The 21,429-nt window shown below is 33.2% G+C and overlaps 2 protein-coding genes across 3 annotated transcripts; one reads left to right on the forward strand and one right to left on the reverse strand.

Moving 5' to 3' along the window:
- On the forward strand, positions 5,601-6,425 carry LOC109357352. Its single transcript, XM_019601266.1, has one exon. It carries the CDS (start codon positions 5,670-5,672, stop codon positions 6,255-6,257), a length of 588 nt encoding a protein of 195 aa, XP_019456811.1. The 5' UTR covers positions 5,601-5,669; the 3' UTR covers positions 6,258-6,425.
- LOC109356721 (auxin response factor 8-like) lies at positions 10,141-18,767 on the reverse strand. Of its 2 annotated transcripts, XR_002108775.1 has the most exons (15): positions 18,251-18,767; positions 17,923-18,038; positions 17,642-17,740; positions 17,485-17,541; positions 17,233-17,388; positions 17,072-17,156; positions 14,857-14,947; positions 14,597-14,761; positions 14,392-14,514; positions 13,809-13,884; positions 12,345-12,492; positions 10,933-11,942; positions 10,665-10,855; positions 10,408-10,542; positions 10,141-10,356 (listed from the first exon to the last, which is right to left on the reverse strand). XR_002108775.1 is itself a non-coding variant. In XM_019600211.1 (14 exons), the coding sequence occupies exons 1-14, from the start codon at positions 18,291-18,293 to the stop codon at positions 10,479-10,481; spliced, it is 2,424 nt and encodes an 807-aa protein (XP_019455756.1). In that variant the 5' UTR covers positions 18,294-18,766; the 3' UTR covers positions 10,359-10,478. The 2 variants fall into 2 exon arrangements, 1 of the variants encoding a protein (XP_019455756.1); XM_019600211.1 differs by lacking the exon at positions 10,141-10,356 and having other exon boundaries at positions 10,359-10,542; positions 18,251-18,766.

Raw genomic sequence — 21,429 nt, forward strand, 5'->3', positions numbered from 1 at the left:
AAAAAAAAGTTTCTGACGATCAATGTATTTATGCATAGTTATATATTGAACAACCATTTAAGTTTGTAGATGAGAGAGAGTTCAACCTTGTTGGTGATTGTACAAGTTCATATATGACATTTTATCTAATCATTTCATATATCTTATTGTCTTCATGCACTATATATTATTATTAAAGGTCCTTGAAAGAATTGAAGGCTAAAATAACATTTGTCCCAACTCTTCAAATAATAAAGAGGCAAAAACAACAACAAATATGAATTTATTTGATATATCATGTTTTCATTAGCAAGAGACTTCGGATGGGAGGAAGATGTACTTTTAACTCCACGAGTGTTTGTTTGACCAAGTGGCCTCCACCACTAAGGAGTGATGTGTGACATTAGAATTTTTTAGATAAGTAAAAAAAATTAAAACTGTCGAAAAATAGGAATAATGTCAGATGGAAGAAACCCCATTTTGGTAAATATGTTTCGAATAAAAACCCAAATTTAGTTAATAGTATCAAAGGTATCCTACTTTTGTAAGTAGTTGCAAAGGCACCCTTGCTTGGTAGAAATATATATATTTTTGGTATGATTGATTACAAGGTGGGTTTGGTTGTAGGTCACCGTGGATAATGTAAATGTGTAAAATTAGTGCATTGAATTTGAACTAAACATTTAGTGTTTTTTTTTATTTTTAAATGGTGGTAAGTTTTAACACATATTGAAATTCTTCACATTTCTAATTAAATTGTTATATAGGCCAAGCGATGCACAAACATAGGAACACAAATATGACGTTAGTGCATGCATTTTTTCTCCTTTAAAAATATACTCAAAAGAACGTTAAAAGCTCAACAACTTAGTCATCAACAAACATGACTTGTTTCATAAATTAATAGTATCTTGGAGAGAAAGAGATGTCATAATTATTTTTGGGATATCTTGTCAAGAATTAGATAAGGCTAGAAAAGAAGAGTTTTGAGGATCAGTGCATTTATGCATGGTTATTTGGAGAATGAAGGCTATATATATTGAGCAATCACTAGAGTTTGTGGATGAGAGGGAGTTTAGTGTTGTTGGATGATCGTACATGTTCATGTTTGGCATTTTACAATCTCCGCCACTGGTATGGTTTGGAAGGTTTAGTGGGGAGAAAAGTCACACTTTTTTATGAACACCCACTCTCTAATCATTCAAGATATCTTATTGGCTTCATGGACTATATTATAACATGTAAGTGCCCTTGAAAGAATTGAAGGCTAAAGTAAAATTTGTCTGAACTCTTCAAAAACAAGGAATTGAGCTTGTTTTGATATTCTATTGGGATTGAGTTTGCCAGTCAGAAACATATGTTCTTATATATGAAAGAAATTATGTTTTCGATATTTTTGAAGAAATATGAATGTTGTAAACCAATCTATACTTTTATAAATCAAATGTTTAACTTAGATGACATCACAAGGATCCAAATATGGACTTGGGAAGATAACGTGGACTAGTAGAAAAGTCAAAATTATTTTTGTCCTCACGTAGAGCATTCTAATAAGATTAATAGCCGATATTTACTTTTCTCTCACACCTAATGAGTTATTGTAAGAATGTTTCTGTTATCCTCTGATGCCTAGGTTACTTTGCTACAAAATATTGGACAAAGTGACTATGAGCATAAAGTTTGACATTAGGAAGATTAATGATGAATGTAAATCGTATATAGCTTATTTGTCAAATAATTATATTTTTGATAAAATGCGACTTTCTAAAATAACAATTTTAATCTTAGTTAATTATTGATATAAAATATTCTCTAATTAACATTTAGTAATATATTGTTATAATGTTAAGTTAATTTAGTCATTATTATTCTGGTTATATTGAGCTGGGAGCTCTGAGCAAGCCTATAGCAATTATGGATTAAGAATAATAAAATAATATATAAGATAATAATCAAAGATCACTTTGGAATTATTAACCGATCGTTTGAACTCATACATATTATACAGGTGAACAGTAGAAGTCCATACCAATAACATAATTTATTGAAAAATTGTTACATGATATTATTGTAATACAGCAAGATAAATACTAGTGGTTACAGTTGTTCCAAATTTGGTTCTTTCTCTGTATAATTTGGGTTTCTTGTGATTTGAACTTAGGCCATGTTATTAAAGCGTAACTTGTCATGCTGTCATGGCAATATTTACCCAAATCATGCACAAGGTTATGGCAGCAATCTGCACTAAGTGTTTCATTACCATAAAATATTCCGAAGAATATTTGAGTGCCACACTGAGGATGTAAATTTGACGCACAATCGTTTGATAAAGGGCTTGGAGCATCACTAGAAGCTGGCTTCTTATGTGACTTTAGAATTTGAAAGTATGCATCTCCATTTCCTACCAACAAAGTAATGACTGCCATAAAGGTAACCATAAGATAAAAGTTACTTGATGTTGCCATTGCTTTTTTGATATGAACTCAAAATTTGTGTCTATCAAAGCTTTTGTGTTGATTGATATCAAGTGATTTGCAATATCATATTTATACTTGAAAATATAGCATTAGTTAACATTTACATTAAATGCTATTGTCTATATTCACTTTATAACAATTTTTTGTTTAGTTTTCTTGTTAAAATATGAACAAACATAAAGCATTAGATGTTGAAACTTACAATAACAATAAATGTGGTATAGTTTTATACTCAACTTATAGGTCCACATAAACTTAAAGGTTTGTTTATTTGAATCTTATTGAGATAAAGGATGGTGGGAATTGGAAGGCAATGGTAGATGTGATAACTAGGGTCAAACGCCTAATTTTACCTCCAAACTCCACGAAACAGAGATTTGTTGTCTCATATCATGTCTCAGACGCTGTCCAACTCTTCAAATAATAAAGAGGCAAAAACAACAACAAATATGAATTTATTTGATATATCATGTTTTCATTAGCAAGAGACTTCGGATGGGAGGAAGATGTACTTTTAACTCCACGAGTGTTTGTTTGACCAAGTGGCCTCCACCACTAAGGAGTGATGTGTGACATTAGAATTTTTTAGATAAGTAAAAAAAATTAAAACTGTCGAAAAATAGGAATAATGTCAGATGGAAGAAACCCCATTTTGGTAAATATGTTTCGAATAAAAACCCAAATTTAGTTAATAGTATCAAAGGTATCCTACTTTTGTAAGTAGTTGCAAAGGCACCCTTGCTTGGTAGAAATATATNAAATATAGCATTAGTTAACATTTACATTAAATGCTATTGTCTATATTCACTGTATAACGGGTTTATTTTTTGTGTTTTTTGTTTTCGTGTTAAAATGGGAAAAACTTAAAATAGTTGACTTTGAAACTTACAATAAAAATAAATGTATTATTGTTTTATAAATGGTTACTTTAGGTACACAAAAGATTACTTTGCAATTTCCATTGAAGCCATAGAATAATTAATAGCCGAGTCTTAAATGTTTGGAATGATAAGTAATAGCCGAGTCTTAAATGTTTTAAAATTGGCGTTAACAAACTTAAGAAATGGTATACATGGTCTTTTTAATAATACTCAAAAGAACTAGTAATACTTATGTATTGACAGTGTAAAGATTTATACATAATTAATGCATTATTCATCTTTCATTTGGATTATTTTTTTTTAAAGTTAATGATAATTGAAAATGAATGGTGAATGATTTAGTGACAGTGAAAAACTCTTACACTGTTAGTATATACATCTTTTCTCGAATAAAAAACTAGATATGCCTAATTAAAATATAATAAAAATATCAACCAGTAGGCTTGGAATGGTAATGGTTAACTTGTTCAACCAATCACACTTTGTAATTTTTTATACTTCACTTAGTTCTCTCATAAGCTTAAAGCTTTGTTTGTTTGGGTCTTGTTGAGGTGGAAGATAGTAAGAGTGATGGTGAGAGTTAATTTGAAGATTGTGGTTGTGATAAAAATTGGAAACAAACAAGTTATTTTGGCCTCATTTATTTAAAAATTATTTCTTTTAGTTCTTCTCCATTTTAAAATACAAATAATAGCTATGGTTCTTTTTTTGGTAATATAAATAAATTGTTTTATGGTTTTTAGTCTTTTCACAATACTACATGCACATGTTGCATGAAAAATGTTGATATATTCACATATTTACCGTAAAAGAAAAGTGTATTATTTAAGTAGGATCACTATATCATTCATCATATATTTATATTATTTATGTATTTATATTTAAATTATTAAATATGAATGATGAATAATACATTGATAATATAAATAATTCTTATATTATTATTATATACATCTTGTTTCTCTAAAACAATTTGTGGCTATTTGTAGCAAGAAGTAGATGCAACGGTGCAAGGGATTTGAAATCCATCTTCAGAAGTTAGAAGGATGAGGACGAAAAAGATAGTCTTATATGATTTATAAGTATATTATTAAAAAAAATATCAAAATATATTTATTTAATTATGCATTATTAATTATAATGTCATGGGACAAACGAAAGAGTGATGTATACATATTTTTTTAAAGAAATCATTTAATTTTTTTTTATTCTACACAATATGTATATTTTCAAAAATCACTTCTTCTAAAATCATTTTTTGCAACAAAAAAACTTCTTTCCAAAAACAATTCATTAAATCATTATTTTTCTTCAAAAAAAATCATTTTTTTTTCATTCTTACTTTTTACTTGTACTTTATGATTGTCATGACATTTTCTATTTTTAATGGGTTAGATACCCTCTAATTAATACTATTGAATATAATGTATGACATTTTCCTCCATTATTAAAATTTGTGTAAATTACATAGACACTCCTTGAGTTTTAATGAAATTATATAAATCACTCATATTTTTTATATCTACACAAATTATCCCTAATTTATGTACATAATTGCACCGACTATCTCTGCCTGCACGAGGATAAATGTGATCTTTTTAGCAAAAAGTGATAATGAATATAATTAAGTTAAAAAATATATAATATTCTGTGGAGACAAATCCAAATAGTATAAGAGTCAATTTTTATTTAATAGTTTTGGTTCGTTACAAACTACATCAATAGTTCTAAGATGATATTTAAATCACTCTTATACTATATTATAATTAACCAAAAATAAATAGACATTAATTTTTATACTATTTGGACTTATCTCCACAAAATATTTTATTTTGTTCAACTAATTACATTTATCACTTTTGATTTAAGAATTTACACTTATCTCTCATCTATAGGTAATAAGTGTAATGCATGTATATAATTAGGAGCGATTTATGTAAGTTTAAAAAATGAATAAGTGATTTTTGTAATTTTACTAAAACTCAGGGGTATGCGCATAATGTACTCTTAAAAATATTTATTGAATTATATTTATTAACTTAAATGAATAGATTTATTTTGAATTTGAATGAATTATGATTGAGGAAAAATAATATTATATAATATCATTGAATAGAAATCCTGGATGACATGAATTGCGTGTATAATAAGATTTGATGGAATTAATTAATTTTGAAAATCAATTTAATTCAACAGTCTTAATGAATGCAATTATTTAAATTTGGAAACCTTCATTTGACTTACAATTGACCAAAACTATAGTATTTAATATTTCCCACTTTCACTTTCACTTTCACCCACCAATCATTCATTCATTGATTCAATTAACCACATGGCCCTACTCCTCCGTATTCACGTCGCCGTCCTCATCGGCCTCCTCGTCCTCTCCGTCACCGCCACCGCAAGGCCCTGCCGTACATTCTTCATCTCCTCCTACTCCTTCTCTATCCCATCCATCACCGATCGTGACGACCTTTCCTCCTCCGCTACCCTCGCTTCCTTCACCGAGATCAGATCCTTCATCCCCGTCTACATCTCCTCCGTAAAACCCTCCTTCTCCGGCCAGATCTTCGTCGATCGCGCTCAGGAGGATAACGCCGTCGAATTCGATCACCACCGTCGCGTCCCCTTCGGATTTTCCGCTAACGACTTCAGTTCCCTCCGCAACCGCACAAAGGACATCCTCTCCGTCGTCGTGGCCTTGCTCTTCGGTGTCGGATGCGGCGCTCTCACCGCCGCCACCATGTACTTGGTGTTCTCCATATTCGCCAACCGCGGTGAAGATTACAGTTCTCCCTATGACGGTTTTTTCGATGATACTGATGAGAAGATCGAGAGCCCTAAGAAAATTGGATATGAGAAGATCGAGAGCACTAAGAAAATTGGATATGAGATGATCCCGGCCAAGGAATCGGTATGAGAATATACCTTATAGTAATAGTATAACTGTGTTGTTGAATTGTGGTTTATGAAATCCGATTGTTGAATGAATAACAATAACAATAATAATCACAGTGGATTTCAACAGAAAATGTATGCAGACTTTTGTATTATATTAATGTTTGTACTATTTCAACTGCTTGCTTTACTTGCTTTGATATTGTGTATTTGCTCTATACCTATATAGATATTATAGATTCATGCCTGTGAAAGTGGATATTGAAGTATTCCACGGTATATACTTTGAATTGAGGTACACAAATGTGAGTATAAGAGAAAGGCATGTTTAATTATAGGCATAAATGCATTAAGCATGGCCATGACTTAGTAGCATTGCATTAACCCTGAGCGTTGCTTCGCCTTATAAGTTTGCAATGTAAAGTGTTTTGATAACTAAAGGATCTTTGAGTTGAGGAGTTTGCAACCAGTAAGGTAAAGACACATCTAGGTGAATCCTTACCATTATAGTTTACAGTAAGAAGGGTCTTAAAGAGTCACTTTTCTATTGCCTTCCCTTGGTGTTCTTCAGGGGCAATTAATTATACTGGTGTTTTCAAAGTCCCAATGTGATGGTATGAAACAAATGGAAAAACCTTTAGCTTCTAAAGTGAATAAGAAAGGTGCATTTTATCATATCATTTGGTTACTTGTTAGTTGAGAAATCTACTCACTTTAGACTTTAGAGACACATGTATCTGAACTGGAGTATAGTAGAGCTGATTCCGGTAGACATGTGAGATCGAGAGAAAATGACAAAAGGTTAAAAAATGTAACGTTTCTGTTTTATTACACCCTATTATGTTCGTCCACCAAACACTAGCTGATCATGCTCTTATATCCCGTCTACGAATTTCAATGAAGTTAGGTCTTAGTAAAAGAAAAGAAAGGCATTTCTATAGGCACAAATGAATTAAACATGACCATGATCCCATATCTATGGCTTTGCATTTGTCCTGAGGTTTGCTTCAAGCTATATGTTTGTGTTACACAGTTTCCTGATAACTAAAGGCTGGGCCTTGAGGAGTTAGCAACCAGTAAGGTAAAGACATCTACATGAGGTGAGTAACTACCATTACAGTATGCAGTAAATGTTTGAGAACCATTAACCAATGGTCTTAAAGAGTCCAGTTGATGCTAATGATCATTATTGTCCTAATAAGGTTTTGGCATTTCCCAACTGTAGAGGTATTACCGATTGCAACCACGGATGAGGCAAACTTGCATGACTATATAAAACATGCGAGGTTAGTTAAGGGGTGGGATTAAAAGGCTTTGTTTGCTATGATTTCCATATAAAGGACACGACGGACTCGGCCAAACTAAAAAGAAAATTTTAGGTTCATATAGGAACATCTGCTGTTCATAATGCCTCACCCCGTTTCAAAATCATGTACCTGGACTTATACATCAAGAGGATGGAACTCTTTTAACCGTCAACATTTTAACTCGTTCAACTTATCTTGAAAGAAATTAAACTGGGCATTCTGATAGTAGCTCAAGTGGTTCAATTGAGGAGTACAAAGCGAAACAAGTCTTACACCAAAAGGATGTAAAAGGGTCTCATTCTTTTAGGGGGTGAGAACTATAATGAGGAAAGTTACTAACCAAAAGTTTAGAGAGAAATTGCTTTATAGTAAAATTGAAGGGATCCTTTAGTCAAACAAGTTGATAAGTTAGAGATGTTACCTATTGCAATCATCATTCAAATTGTATGACTAAAGGATCCTTTACTTATCAACTTGTATCTTACCAGTTGTTTATCAACTGTAGAGGTATTTACCTATTGCAATCATCATAAGTTGTTTCTTATTACCATTAGATTTATTAATAAAAAATTCAGTATTTGAGATTGAAGAATAAAAAGATCAGATAAAGAAACAAAATTTGAATGACAACTTTTCCCTGACCCCATCCACCCAATCAACACCACCCACTCCTCCACAATCTGGTCCTTCAATGCCACCACACTCAGCTGCCGCCAGCACTTCAGTAAACATGAACACTTACATCATAGAAGCACTCAAAATCAGAAGCAAAATAATCTGTAAGATTTGCAATTTTAAAAAATTATAGAATTAGTTCAAGAATGATTATAAAATTTAATTGATTAATTGCAGGAATACAACTATAGACATTACACAACCCTTGCAAAAACCCTTCAGGTACTTGAGATGAAACATCTTTTACTACAGTAGTACAGTGTATACGACACGTTTCCCAACATTATGCAACTACGTTTCACTATTATTTTCATAGTGTTAAAGATAAAGATGACTTATTTTTAGATAGTTTTCGGTTATTGTAGTTAGAATTAATTTTACTTTAAATGGTAGCTTGAGTTTCAAGTAACTACTAATTTTCCTTTGTATAAATTCTTTGCACTTTGCCTCTATGCATAATTCAATTCCAACAATGAAAGTTCAATATTTCTTCTCTTTTTGCTCTTTCAATTCCCTTCTTTTCTTTCTTGCATGGTTGTTAAGAAACTAAGATGGTATCAGAGCAAAGTATCTATTCTTCATATTTTTCCCCATCTTCTTTCATTTTCTTGGTGTTGCTTCAATTGCAATGTTCAAAAATGATGTTAATGGTTCCATTTTTAATTTCAACAATCTTCTTAGCAAGAAACATGCTCCAAAGCAAGACATGCACAACAAGATCCATACATCACAGGGTTTGAGGGGCATAAGGGTTAGATTGTTCATCAAGATCGTATGGAAATTCTTTGATCTTTAAGATACATCAAAGTTTGATAAGGTCAATAACACATTTGACTGGCTCTTCAACAAGTCCAAGAAAGCAATGAAAGAATTTGCTAGAAGCTGGAAAAAAAGTAGCAAAGTAGCACTGATGTTAATGAAAATAGCTTCTCCTATTTGGTTCCAGAGTGTGAAGTATTTTCAATGATAAACCAAGATTCCATTGATGCTACTCCAGAAGGTGTAGTGATAGATTCAAAAGGGTAGTAGCGTTGTAGCCCAAGAACTCTTCTTATTCTTCTTGGTTACTCTCTTTTTTTTATCACTCTCTTCTAAAATCTTTATATTCTCCATTTCTCTAAATTTTTCTTGATATCTTTGAGCAAATTTTGTTAATATTTCTCTTAATTCTTCTCAATATTCTTGAGGCAAATATTGTCCATGTTATTCTCTTGTTATTCTTGAGCAAAGTTGCTCATATTTCATCTCACTTTTCTCTTGTTATTCTTGAGCAAAATTGCTCATATTTCATCATGTCAAGAAACCAATATTGTATTCTACTTGAGCATTATTCTTAATAAAAAACAATCATTCTTTCAACACTTTGGTGGTTCTTCCAAATTTCATATTCGACTTTCACGTTTTCTACCTTATACCCAAGCTGAGAGTTAATGGTATTCACTCTCCAGCTTGAGGGGATGTTAAAGGTGAAGATAACTCATTCTTAGATAGTTTTCGGTTATTGTAATTAGGATTAGTTTTACTTTAAATAGTAGCTTGAGTTTCAAGAAACTACTAATTTTCCTTTGTATAAATTCTTTGCACTTTGCCTTTGTGCATAATTCAATTCCAATAATGAAAGTTCAATATTTTCTTTCTTGCATAGTTGTTAAGAAAATAAGACATAGTGGCCACATAGGTACGAAATACAACATAATTTAGTATATTCAAGATCCTCTGAGAAGCTGTTAAAACTAGGTGGTAAATAAATCAAATACTAGGGGTAGTCGAAATAACCCTATAGCTTCAACCACTTAAGTGAGAAGCAATGCCATTGGTAAGCACAAAAACATCAGCATGATTATTCAGCCTTCTCTACACTTCTTTCTCCTGTGCATTAGTTCATGGCTTCATGCAAGAGGTTTATTAAATACTTCAAATGCATAGTACTAAATAACACTATATTTCTAGATTTCAGCGCATAAGTTACAAATTGGCACAAAGTTTGTCCTAAGTTTGTCATAATGACTTTTTTCAAAGCTCTTACAATAGTAGAAGGTGAAAGTGGATTAGATCATACAGAAAATATTCAAATACGCTAAGGTCCATAGTGTTAAAACATAAGTAATATTTGACCGTGGGACTTGAAGGAGTACATTATAAATGATCTCAGTATTCAAGAGAGCCTATTGATGGTAGTAGTCTAGAAACAGTGTCCTGAGAATCTGCACCAGTGCTATTCATCCTTTGACCTGAACGTTGAAGGATTGCACCGCTTGCTCTCACATTTTCTGAATATCTTCGGGGGAAAGTATTTTGATATACCAAACGTTATTCACGAATGATCTGCAGGAGTTTATGCAGAAAATCAACACACCAAAAACCAGAATGTCAAGAAAGTTTAATCAATAGAAATAGCTATATTATGTACTTATTAAAATATACACTAAAGAAAAGTATCCACTTACTCCCATGGATCATCTCCAAGGAGAAGAACATCATTCTCCCTGTCGACGAATACAAGCTGCCAGCCTGATCTAAGAGGATCTTCTAATTTCCCCTCAATCGCAAACATCTGAGCCAATTCCTCTCGCAGCTCATGATAGCTGTTGAACCGAGAGATGTCGAGTGAACGCCCAACTGACCCTGATTTGTAAACCTGTGAAAAGACAATGTTAAACTACCATATTAAATAAAAGGAAAAGCTGCACTAAGACTAAAGGTTATAATTCAAACCTTCACAAAAGTTCGTGTCTGGTTTTGAGGGTCAAGTTGCCCCGGACTTTGCAACAACTCTGATGAGTCTTGCATGCAACCATAAAGAGAATCCTGGAATCCAGATTCCACTAATGGCATTGTCGATGAATCAGTGTCAGCTGATGAAGTAATATAACGAGGGACAGTGGTGGGAAGAAGAAGGCCAGATGAATCGATATTGACACCAAAGAGAGTAGAATTTTGGGAATCTGAATTGCAATGTGGTGACACCATTGTAGCATCTTTTCCAGAATATTGCACGTGTGACACTGAGTTGCCGAAGGGAATGACCTGTAGAGGTGTACACTCGAGCGCCCATGATTGTTGTTGTAACTGTTGTTCAGTTAGCATGGACTGGGCACTTCTGGATAAATTCAAGAGATTACCACTCCCTTCAGGACAAAGTGACCCAAGCATGTTTTGTCCTGGCGAAACTGAAGCAGCAGATAACTTCATGCTTGAATCAAAGAAATCCGGTTTTGAATATGATGGTGAAGGCAGATTAGAGTGTTGCCTCTGATGGAGCTGTTCAGTTTGAATTAAAAGTGAATCTTGATAAGTGTGTTGCTGCTGCTGTGCCTGGTCTTCTCGATTGATTGGTGGTTTCAGAAGGAGCTGCTGCGACAGGTTCTCAGTCAATACTTGGGCTTGTGGTTGCAGAATATTAGGAGACACTGATTGCTGAATCACTTGTTGCTTCTGAAGCTGCAACGGAGGGTTAGAGTTTCCTGATTGTTGAAGATAGAAAGGCTGTTGAAAATTCATCATTTGTTGCCTCAAGAGATCTCCACTTCCTAGGTTCTGCAAACCAGCTGCTGCTAACATGGCTTGATACTGCTGATTCTGATCATTTCCAAGCATAGTTGGATCCAGCCTCTGCTGCATCCACGGAAACAAACCGGCACCTTGAAAGTTTAGAGAATTGACTCCTTGGTCTCCAGGTCCACCTCTCAGCCACATTAGCCCATTAGTTGTCTCGTCTCTGCCATCTGTAAAGACATGACCCTTTGTAAACACAGGAAACAAAGAAAGTGTCCTCAAAACAATGAAACCTAGGAACTTACTCCATTGTATTTTTGGACATGAAGAATGGGTGAAATATGAACTACCGAAAACATGTGACTAGCAGACAAAATGGAAACATTCAAATTCAACTACTTTCTTAGAAAAAGAAAATACATTGTTTGAATTTTTTCCTTTTCAAGACGCAGGGAAAAGTAATGGAGAAATGTATGCATGAATGTAAAATTGCAACAAATTTGTCTTCGCTTCAATGAAAATTTTGTTTTCTTACACCCAATCATAAAATTAGTGCCATCATAATATTTCTACAATGTACATCAACAATCAGAAGGAAGATAATAGAAAATCAGTATTGAGAAAACATGTACCAAGAAAAGATGAGGTGCCAGGATGCCATGGACGTTTCAATCTGAGGGGAAATAGTGATGGATACATTGGAAATGTTGTTAGAGGTTCAATTTCCCATAATGACACCCGTGGCTGTCTCTCTCCTGCTGTTGATTCATCCCAACCAACCTATGCACAGGGATTGTAAAACAGGGTAAAGCAAAAACTGGGCTCATAAAGGATGCCAAGTCAAGAGTTTCTTTTAGATATTGAATTTCATTTGCCAGTCACTATTTAAAGCATGGAATAGAATACAAATTATGAAACCCTGATGCTGGCAGTACTCCAGAGTTCAGACATGTTGCAACAAACCTAATGATTTGATGAAGAAAAAGGAACACAAATAAATTACGTACAACAACACAAAAGCCCTTTTCCGCTAGACAGACTCAACTTCAAGGATCAAACAACACCATTGTGTCCTTTTAAAATTTAAGTCTATATTTTCAAAAATGCATTTAAAATTAAGTTCTTTTCAATGATATCAATATAGTTTGTCTTCTTTTACCTTTATCCTCCGCCTATTCAACTCACCTTATTGAGGCTTTTAATGTCAGTTTCCGCACATGGCTAATCCACTAAAGTCAAAGTCCCATTTTCTCTCTCTAATGCATTAACTCCTAATCATATCTGGTATAGCTAGTCAGCTTAGTTACTGAGGGGCATGGCCCATGCGCCAGCTGCGTAGCTCACTTACCACAATATAAATAGTAGTTAGCATTATGTAATCACTGAATTGAACCCATGACATAAAAGAGAAAACAGATTCAGTTATCATTCTCCCTCTCTCTTCCGTCTCCATGCATTCAATTTCTAAGATAACCTCAAAATCTTGTACAGCAATCAAGATTTTTACTCTCTACATCCTCAATGCATTTTCGCTTTATCAAAGTCTCTTGTCTAATTGTCTTCTTTATCTCTACCTTTAACAAGCGTATAAATATTCCTTCCTCATGTTTGGTTCTTAAAGATCGGCATAGCCTGAATAAATATTCCTTTCTCATCATCATTCACCACCTTAGTATATCTCTTATCCACCTCATATATTTTGCAATACAAATAAATGATGTGAAACATGATTAGATGTCATGAAAAATTTATTTATTAATCATATTCATAATTCACAACTTTGAGAAGATCATCCTCCTTAGTCCTTATGCAAAGCCTATGGAACAGGTCTATAATTTCAAAAAAATTAAAAAGAACAGCCAAGTTCACGAAGTTCCCACCCATGTGGAGTTTGGACCTTTGAGGGGGGCTGTAGGTGGAGCAAGAGCGGCTGATCCATGACTAGAACTCATGGTCACAAGACAGCAACATTATGATTAAGCCAGGCCCCACTCTTATGTTTGTAATTGCAAAGTAGCAATAACTTTCATTAAATGACAAAAGGTGTCATATAAAACACTATCTAATCTTATGTATCACATTGTGATCTTACTTACCTTGACTGATCGCCAATGAGAATTCGGCCAACGAACAGGATCCAAGTCACTTATGCCAGTTATAGTACCCATGTACCTGCAAAAATAAGGTGACTTGTGCATATAGGGTATAATAGTATGGTGTCAAACTACCAAAGAATAGCATTTGGCACGTATTTCCACCGCCTTTAGATTGAAAACCACCTTTTGTTTGATCTCATCCCAAAATCATCCGATTGCAACTGCTAACTATATTTTCTGCTAAATGCTCACATCCCAAAATTTTAAGTTCAATTTTATAATTAATCAATTGACTCCTTCCAATTACTCTAGAGCCAAAGAGATGGATTTTGTAGCCATAAATCCCATCATCAATAAAATTGCCTCCTTAGAAGGTATAGATGCAGATGCCATACCAACATTTTATAGGCAAGCCATTTTAGAGGGTACATCCTCTGTAATAAACATTTATAAGTTAAACCTATATTTACCCTTGCAAAATTAACTTAAGCGGTCTAATAAGAGGTGCAAGAAACATATCTACAATTTAAGAGGAAAAGAAACACCAGGTGCTTAAGAAAAAATATTTAATGGCTACAAGTACCTACGAACACTTGACTCTTCAGTCTCGAAAAGCATCCTAAAACGCATACCAACAGAAACACGTGTATGGTAGACAGCTTTTATGTATTTTGCCAGTGGAATGACGAACTCGGATGGGCTAGCCCTGCCATGATATAGGTGTCAAATGAAGGAAAAAATTCAAATAAAGAAGCCTAAGAAATGGAAATTTAGACAACATTCACAACCTTGGATTATAGAACACTGTAAAGCAGCTATTGGTTGCTGCAGCATGGGCAGCAGCAGCAAGAAGCCCAATGTGCATACTATCACTGGATAGAACTGATGATGGCATCACAGTTTGTGGCCTGTTAGCACGACGTATTCCCAAAAGAAGCTGATTCTTTTCATTCCTAACAATGAAGAAACATAGAAAATAGTAAACAAGCAGTTTGCAACCTCCAAGGGGTGAAAAAGGATGAAAAAAAGGTAAAAGGAAATAATATACCATATGAAAAGTACAGAATCTCCAGCGACAAGCCTTTTCGCACTAACAAATACACTCCATCCTGTTGTAAGAAGGTGCCGTTTTGGCTGCCCTGAAATGATATGCATGGAATGAAGATATCATCTTGTGCAGAAAATACAGCTTATTAAAAATTCAGAAGTCAAATATAATTAGTGCGATTAATAATGACACTAGCACACATGTTCTAATTTATCAACAGTGCGCTTAGTGTTTGATACTTGTGTTCTACAGGAAACTGACTATGAACTCAGTAAAAGAAAAAGGCCAAATTCACTACAGTTTGTAATGGAGGAAACCAGATCCAAGAGTCATTGGAAAATAGTTGGTAAAGCAGGTGGCGGCTGGACATTTTGCAAAAGATAATACAACTTGATAATAAGAAAATCAATACTCTTGGTCGCACATCGAAAGATTATATGACAATGTGTGTTGGCCAATTTCAAAAAGGGAAAATCAATACTTTTTTACACCAGAAAGATTTGATTGATCCCCATACTTATAATGGAAGATAGACACTCCTAAGAGAACCATTTCATTTCCTACTGGTTAACATTCAGATGATTCCAAAGTTTATTTAGACCTTCAATGAGGAAGTGAAAGTAAATAGTCCCAAAAGATCGTAATTTCTTACCCTAACAAATTTTTAAACTAAAGGTGCAGACTCTCCTGTTTAGCATATCATCATGGTTGTGGTCCATGTTAATATCGCTTATGTTTGAGTATTATTCATGCTCCTTATGGGATATACACTACGGAGATCTAATCACTTCACCACCATATCATTTGCTCATAACAATTCTCCATTGGTATGTGATACAACAGAGGACAGTCACTATTGGAGAAAGCCAGGATTTTAAAATCGTATGATTATGGGCTGGTTGATGTTACATTTGATTTTGAAGATGATTATTTTTTTACAGAAATTCATGAAAGTTGATTTTAAACAAGAAAACTTCTAACAAGTGGTAATCAATGTATATCGGATAGATGTACAACTTCCCCGATCTTCAAGTCAATTAAGACTAGACACTGGTGACTACTACGGTGCCTAAGTTGCCACACACAAGTCTGAAGATCCTAGCAAAGGTCCCACTCTAAGAATGAGGATTTTAACATTTATGATAGAGATATTTAATGCAAACACTGCAAAAGTTTCATCAGTGACAAAGAAGGCATGTGTTTCTAAATATAAGCTTGATGAATGGCCTGTTTCCGGAGGAACAAAACTCATGCCAATTCCTGACACTTACCAAACTTACCAAGAGATCTTGTCACATGGGAGCATTAATTGGTTCCCCAGAAAACATATAGGTTACGACTTCAATCTTTCTACAACCATGGTTTCATTGAGAAGGATCAAGAGTTAAAGCCCAAAAGATAATACAAGTTAAGTTTCTACCATAATTATGTAGTTAGCAGTCCAGAGTATCATTATCTTCCACAATTGTTTACAACAGCATTGCTAAATCTTAGTTTCAAATGTTTCCATATGGATGTATCAGTAAACAGTTAACAATTTAGTCAAAATATGACAAAAGCGTTTGTCTTTTTTGGGATGTAAAATACATTAAAAATGCAGTTAAAAACAATGAAACAGTGGTTTATCAACTGATCCTCCTGGTATTCCATAAATTTACCATCCCGGAGTTGAATCAGATTTTGTCAAGACCGATGAACTACTTTAATGTACATATCCTTCTTTCTTAAATTTTATCCACTTTGAATACATATTCAATATATCACACCAAAGAACCTATCATTCTATTCTAAAATCAGATATTGGTTTGGGGTGCATTTTCCTGAGAAGCAATAGAGTGTGTAATAAATGTTGAAGAGGCTATAAAAAATCTGAAACATTGCAATCAAACCATCTCGCTGTTAATTAACAGTTAGCAAATGCGCAATACCATCATTGTTCCATGAGACTTGGTTAACCTATTGCAACAAATATGATTTATCCTCATAAAACACTAAGATTACTGCTTTAGCATACAGCAGAGATCACAATCATCATATAATACTAGCTTTTATGTTATCTAAGACCCAAGATAAAATACACATGTCATGAAAGTATAAAATAGCACACCATTGCAATCAAAAGAACAATCCATCTTAATATATATTAACAGTAAGTCGGTAACACTACCAAATAACTGTTAATAAGAATGGAATAAATAAAGAATTAAAATCTTACCCCGGAAAATATGCCGAAATTTCCACTCAACGTCATGGAGATCCCTGGCAATTAGTTCTTGTGCAGGTGGTTGTAGTGAAAAATCCTGTACAGTCCAAATAGAAGAGCAATAAATCTATATCCAACCAGAGTAGAACATGAAGGAAAAGTATGAAAACTACCAGTGGAGGGAAAACTTTCTCAGCTGCACGACGGGGAACAGAGAACCCTCCATGTGTGCTGGTGTCGCTTGCAGTTAAGGTTTTGCAAAAATAATTTGAGGGCTGCTTACTTGGAACGCCTAATTCCATAGGAAGAAATGCATCCTTCTGCTCTTGCTACAAACATAAAAAAACACAAATTTCAACTGTAGAACATAAGACACGGCTAATCTCATTACATGTAAACCATGCTGCCAAAGAACAACAGGATACCGGAGTCAATGGCTGCAGCGTCATTTGAGCATACACTTCATCTGTTTCAACATCTGCCTGAAAATTAACACATGCTCTAAGTTGACTAAATTTACTCTGATTGGAGGTAAACTTGACAAAAATCCCATAAATACAGTGAAGATATAATAATACCGACATGCATCGTAAGATTGTGAAGCTGGCAAACCAACTGAGGTGACAAGCTTGGGTAATTGGGTATTTGCCCATCAATTTCTCTGTTAGTCGTGGCAGATACCTACAGTCATTGTTCAATACAATTTCAGTTCAATTTCCTTTCGCGTAAATCTACCAAATCTAATCAGATTGGATTGCTTCAAATCCCAATTTAGAAAGAAAAGTTATGCACCTTCCATATTATGCAAATAAGAAGAAATTGAAAGAATCAACCATTAGACACTAACTATAAGCATAAAGCACCTGCTCACTGTGACCCTGAGGGAAGTAAACCACACGAGTCCCTGCAGTTGGTAGGGACACCAATGGACCCGCACAAGCATGCCATAGTTCAGAATTCAAACACTTCTTCTCTCCTCCTATACCATATCAGTCCACACATCAAATTATCATTCAAAAACACTAATAAGGATGTTAAAGCAATCACAAAAAAGGTCTTAAAAGGGACACAAAAAATAAGTATTAGTTGTAAAACTTGAGTTGAAGCCCTACCAATTCAAGAGCTAGGAATAAGAATAGGATGGTAAGTAATTTAAAAAGAAAAAAGAGAGAGAAAATGGAGTGTGGATACCTTCATGTCCCTGCTGACCCAACCCTGATGTTGAAAGCTTCATATCAAAGCTTTACCCTTTTTCCCCTTTTGAACACAAAGTACTAAGTAATCACACAAATACATAAACCCCTAGCTCAGAGCCAGCATCCCCGAATTTCTGAACCCCATTGCATTCCCCTATAAACAAACATCACCAACCTCAAAAATCAAACATAACCCAAAAGGGGATCCATGAAATACAGCATAATGAGTAAAAAATCAGAACCCCACCATAGGAAAATGAAAGACCCAGAAGGAAATTAAGTAACTTTATATTGTTTAAGCAAAATATGAAGCAAAACAATGAAAGGGACAAGTAAAGAGATGGAGAATATGAAAGAAGCAGGAACAATAAGAAAAGGTGGGTGTTGAAGTAAAGGCCCTCTTTTGTGGCCTATCACTTTCGGATTGAGAACCCCCAAATTAGGATTTTTGGTATAGAAATGCAGAGTGAAGTATAGTGTGAGAGAATTAAAGAGAGAGAAAGTAAAGGAAGGGTCTTTGCCATATATATTATGGGGTCCCGACCAAGCTGGACATTGATGCACAGGAGAGAGAAAATTAGGAGAGAGAATTTCTGAGTGTTAAAGAGAATTAAACTCAGCTGTTAGATTATCCGTACGTGTAAATCTTAACCGTAGGTTTGTGTCTGATGTGACAGCAGGCATGTGCCACCATCCTTCAGTGGTCGTTGTCAGAGTACGGAGTTTTGAGGAAAAAATATTACCATGAACAATAATATTGCTATAAAAAATACTATTATATTTAAAATATTTTAATGATAATTTTTAGAAATTGTTTTACATTTTTCATATAGTATTATTTAGTTATTTTTAATTTGTTCATGTTAAAAGATTTGATTCTTTTCATTTTGTATTGACTATCAATTAATCCTAAATAAGAAATGAGTGTAATATTAGAATCTTATAATATTTGTTACATAAAAGTTATATTCAATAAGGTTTTAGTCTAATAGTGTAAGGTTTTGTTGAACCTTTAGGATGACTAAAATGTCAAAAATTCGATATAGCTACATTTGTTAGGATCAGCAGTAACACAAGTCTAACATAATTAGTTCTTTACCCAAAAGTAAAGATAATTAGTAGTATCAACAAAATAAAAATATTACATGTAGTGATAAATACAATTAAATATAAATCTATTATAATAAGCCTAAAAGATAGAATGAACATCTACTTTATTACTTCTTAACTTTTCTTGTGTATCAATTTCATTCTTACAAATTATTACTTAAAAATCGTAAATATAAACTAAATAGTCTAAGATAAAAGCTAAAATAACATAAGATTAATCATCAAATGGTATAAAAACTAATTTAACTCACATTTTATAATTTTCATAATCATTTTAGATTTTCCAAACTATTAATAACCAAATTAATACATACATAAATTTTGAGAATTAAAATGAGTTATTGATAAATTAAAAGAAAGTGTCGTGAGAGATTGAATTGATAGTGCGTGCTACAAAAATGGATGGGCAATGAGGGATTGAGTGTGTGAGGCGTAATAAGTAGCTAGAAAAAGTTAAAAGCAGCCTGATTATGATCGGATTTAAATAAGATGGAGTTTTTCGGGTCTATAGTCGAATTCGGGTTTAAAAATCAGACTAAGATAATATTTATAGTCGGGTAGAGACATACATGACTTGACCCGAGCTCATTCCATGATTATTCGTTCATCATATTTGTATGTGTTTTTATTCAATTAAGTATAGAGTAATGACATCTCTTTGGTTGGAACTATTATTGATTCTCTAATTGTTTATCATATATATATATATATATATCATTTCATATGTCAAATAACATATTCATAATAGTAAATAATATTGAGATGAATTTATCTAAAAGTGATATGTATTATATTTAATCGAGTCTGGGTCAGGTTCATGTTCATAGCCTAACTCTTGTCGATATCTAGGATCTGATTAGCTTTGGGTCTATGGTCAGATTCGGGTTCAAAAAATGACTTAATCAATATTTAAGGTCAGGTAAGGGACAAACCTTACCTGACTCATGCTCACCCCTAACCATATGTATACCTTCTTCTCTCTTCCCTCCAATTCCAAATTTGGTTTAGATAATAATGAATAATTCAATTAGATATCTGAATTCTTTTTTTTTTACAATAATAAATACTAGAGAGGTGAGTAGTGAATAAAAACTAGAGTGAAGTTAGGAGTGAATTAGACTAGAAATGGCCTCACAATTATTGATGTATTGTCTTGTATGTGTGGATCTCTTTCAAAATGAAAATGCATGTTTCTGGATTCATTGTGGGATTTTACCCGTAGACTTTTTTAACTAATTTATGGAAAACAAGTTAATACTTATTGGAGTCTCTGGTTATTCCTATAGGCAACTATTTCTCAAAATCAAATTTTGTTATTTAACCTTGTCCAATATACGAAGATCCAATGAAACATTGTATTTATAGACCAACTTCTAATTGGTATTTTATGTCTAGATTTAGTTAAAAGAAATATATAGAATATTATTGAATCAAACTATAATGTGGATGCGGTTTATATATGTTTATATTCATTTCATTTATAAATTTAAAAGTAATGTGGTTCACTGGACCATTTTTTATACTAGGAGTGAATATATTTTATTCTAAAATTATCAATATCAATCCTTTTCCCAATGAGCCATTTTTCCCAAATTGTTGGGAGAAAAAGATTCTTTAACCCATTTGTTATGAAAAAAGGCAGCTAATTTGTGGTCTGCATGGCATATGGTTTTTGTATAATAAATGAAGTAATTATTACATTTCCAGCAAATTTATTTATCTTTATTTGCACGATTGGTCTTGGGATATAGAGGATGAGATTCAGCTATAATAATGGAGAGGTAAGTATTTTTAAAAAGTAAAAAAAAAAAAAAAAAAAAAAAAAGTATAATAACATTTGTGTCATTTCTATTTATAGTGAGATTACATTTTTACCCTTACAACTAAATTTTAAAAAAAAGAACTTTATTTCCAATAATGGGGAGAATATTGTTTCATATATAGTGATATGAGTTTTGCACATGGTTAAAAAGGCCAAAAATGTATTTACTAGATTAAAAATCAAAATTTTAATTCTTCAAAGAAATATTTTACATATTTTGATTTTTTACAGCAATAATTTAC

This window comes from Lupinus angustifolius, chromosome LG09 (genome assembly GCF_001865875.1).
Source record: "Lupinus angustifolius cultivar Tanjil chromosome LG09, LupAngTanjil_v1.0, whole genome shotgun sequence".
NCBI lineage: Eukaryota > Viridiplantae > Streptophyta > Magnoliopsida > Fabales > Fabaceae > Lupinus > Lupinus angustifolius.

Coding starts and splice junctions, on each gene's coding strand:
- LOC109357352 (XM_019601266.1), top strand. CDS start 5,670: ATGGCCCTACTCCTCCGTATTCACGTCGCCGTCCTCATCGGCCTCCTC.
- LOC109356721 (XM_019600211.1), bottom strand. CDS start 18,293: ATGAAGCTTTCAACATCAGGGTTGGGTCAGCAGGGACATGAAG. Junction 14,762..14,856: donor GATTCTGTACTTTTCATATG/GTATATTATTTC, acceptor CTTCATTGTTAG/GAATGAAAAGAATCAGCTTC. Junction 12,493..13,808: donor CTCATTGGCGATCAGTCAAG/GTAAGTAAGATC, acceptor CCCTGTGCATAG/GTTGGTTGGGATGAATCAAC.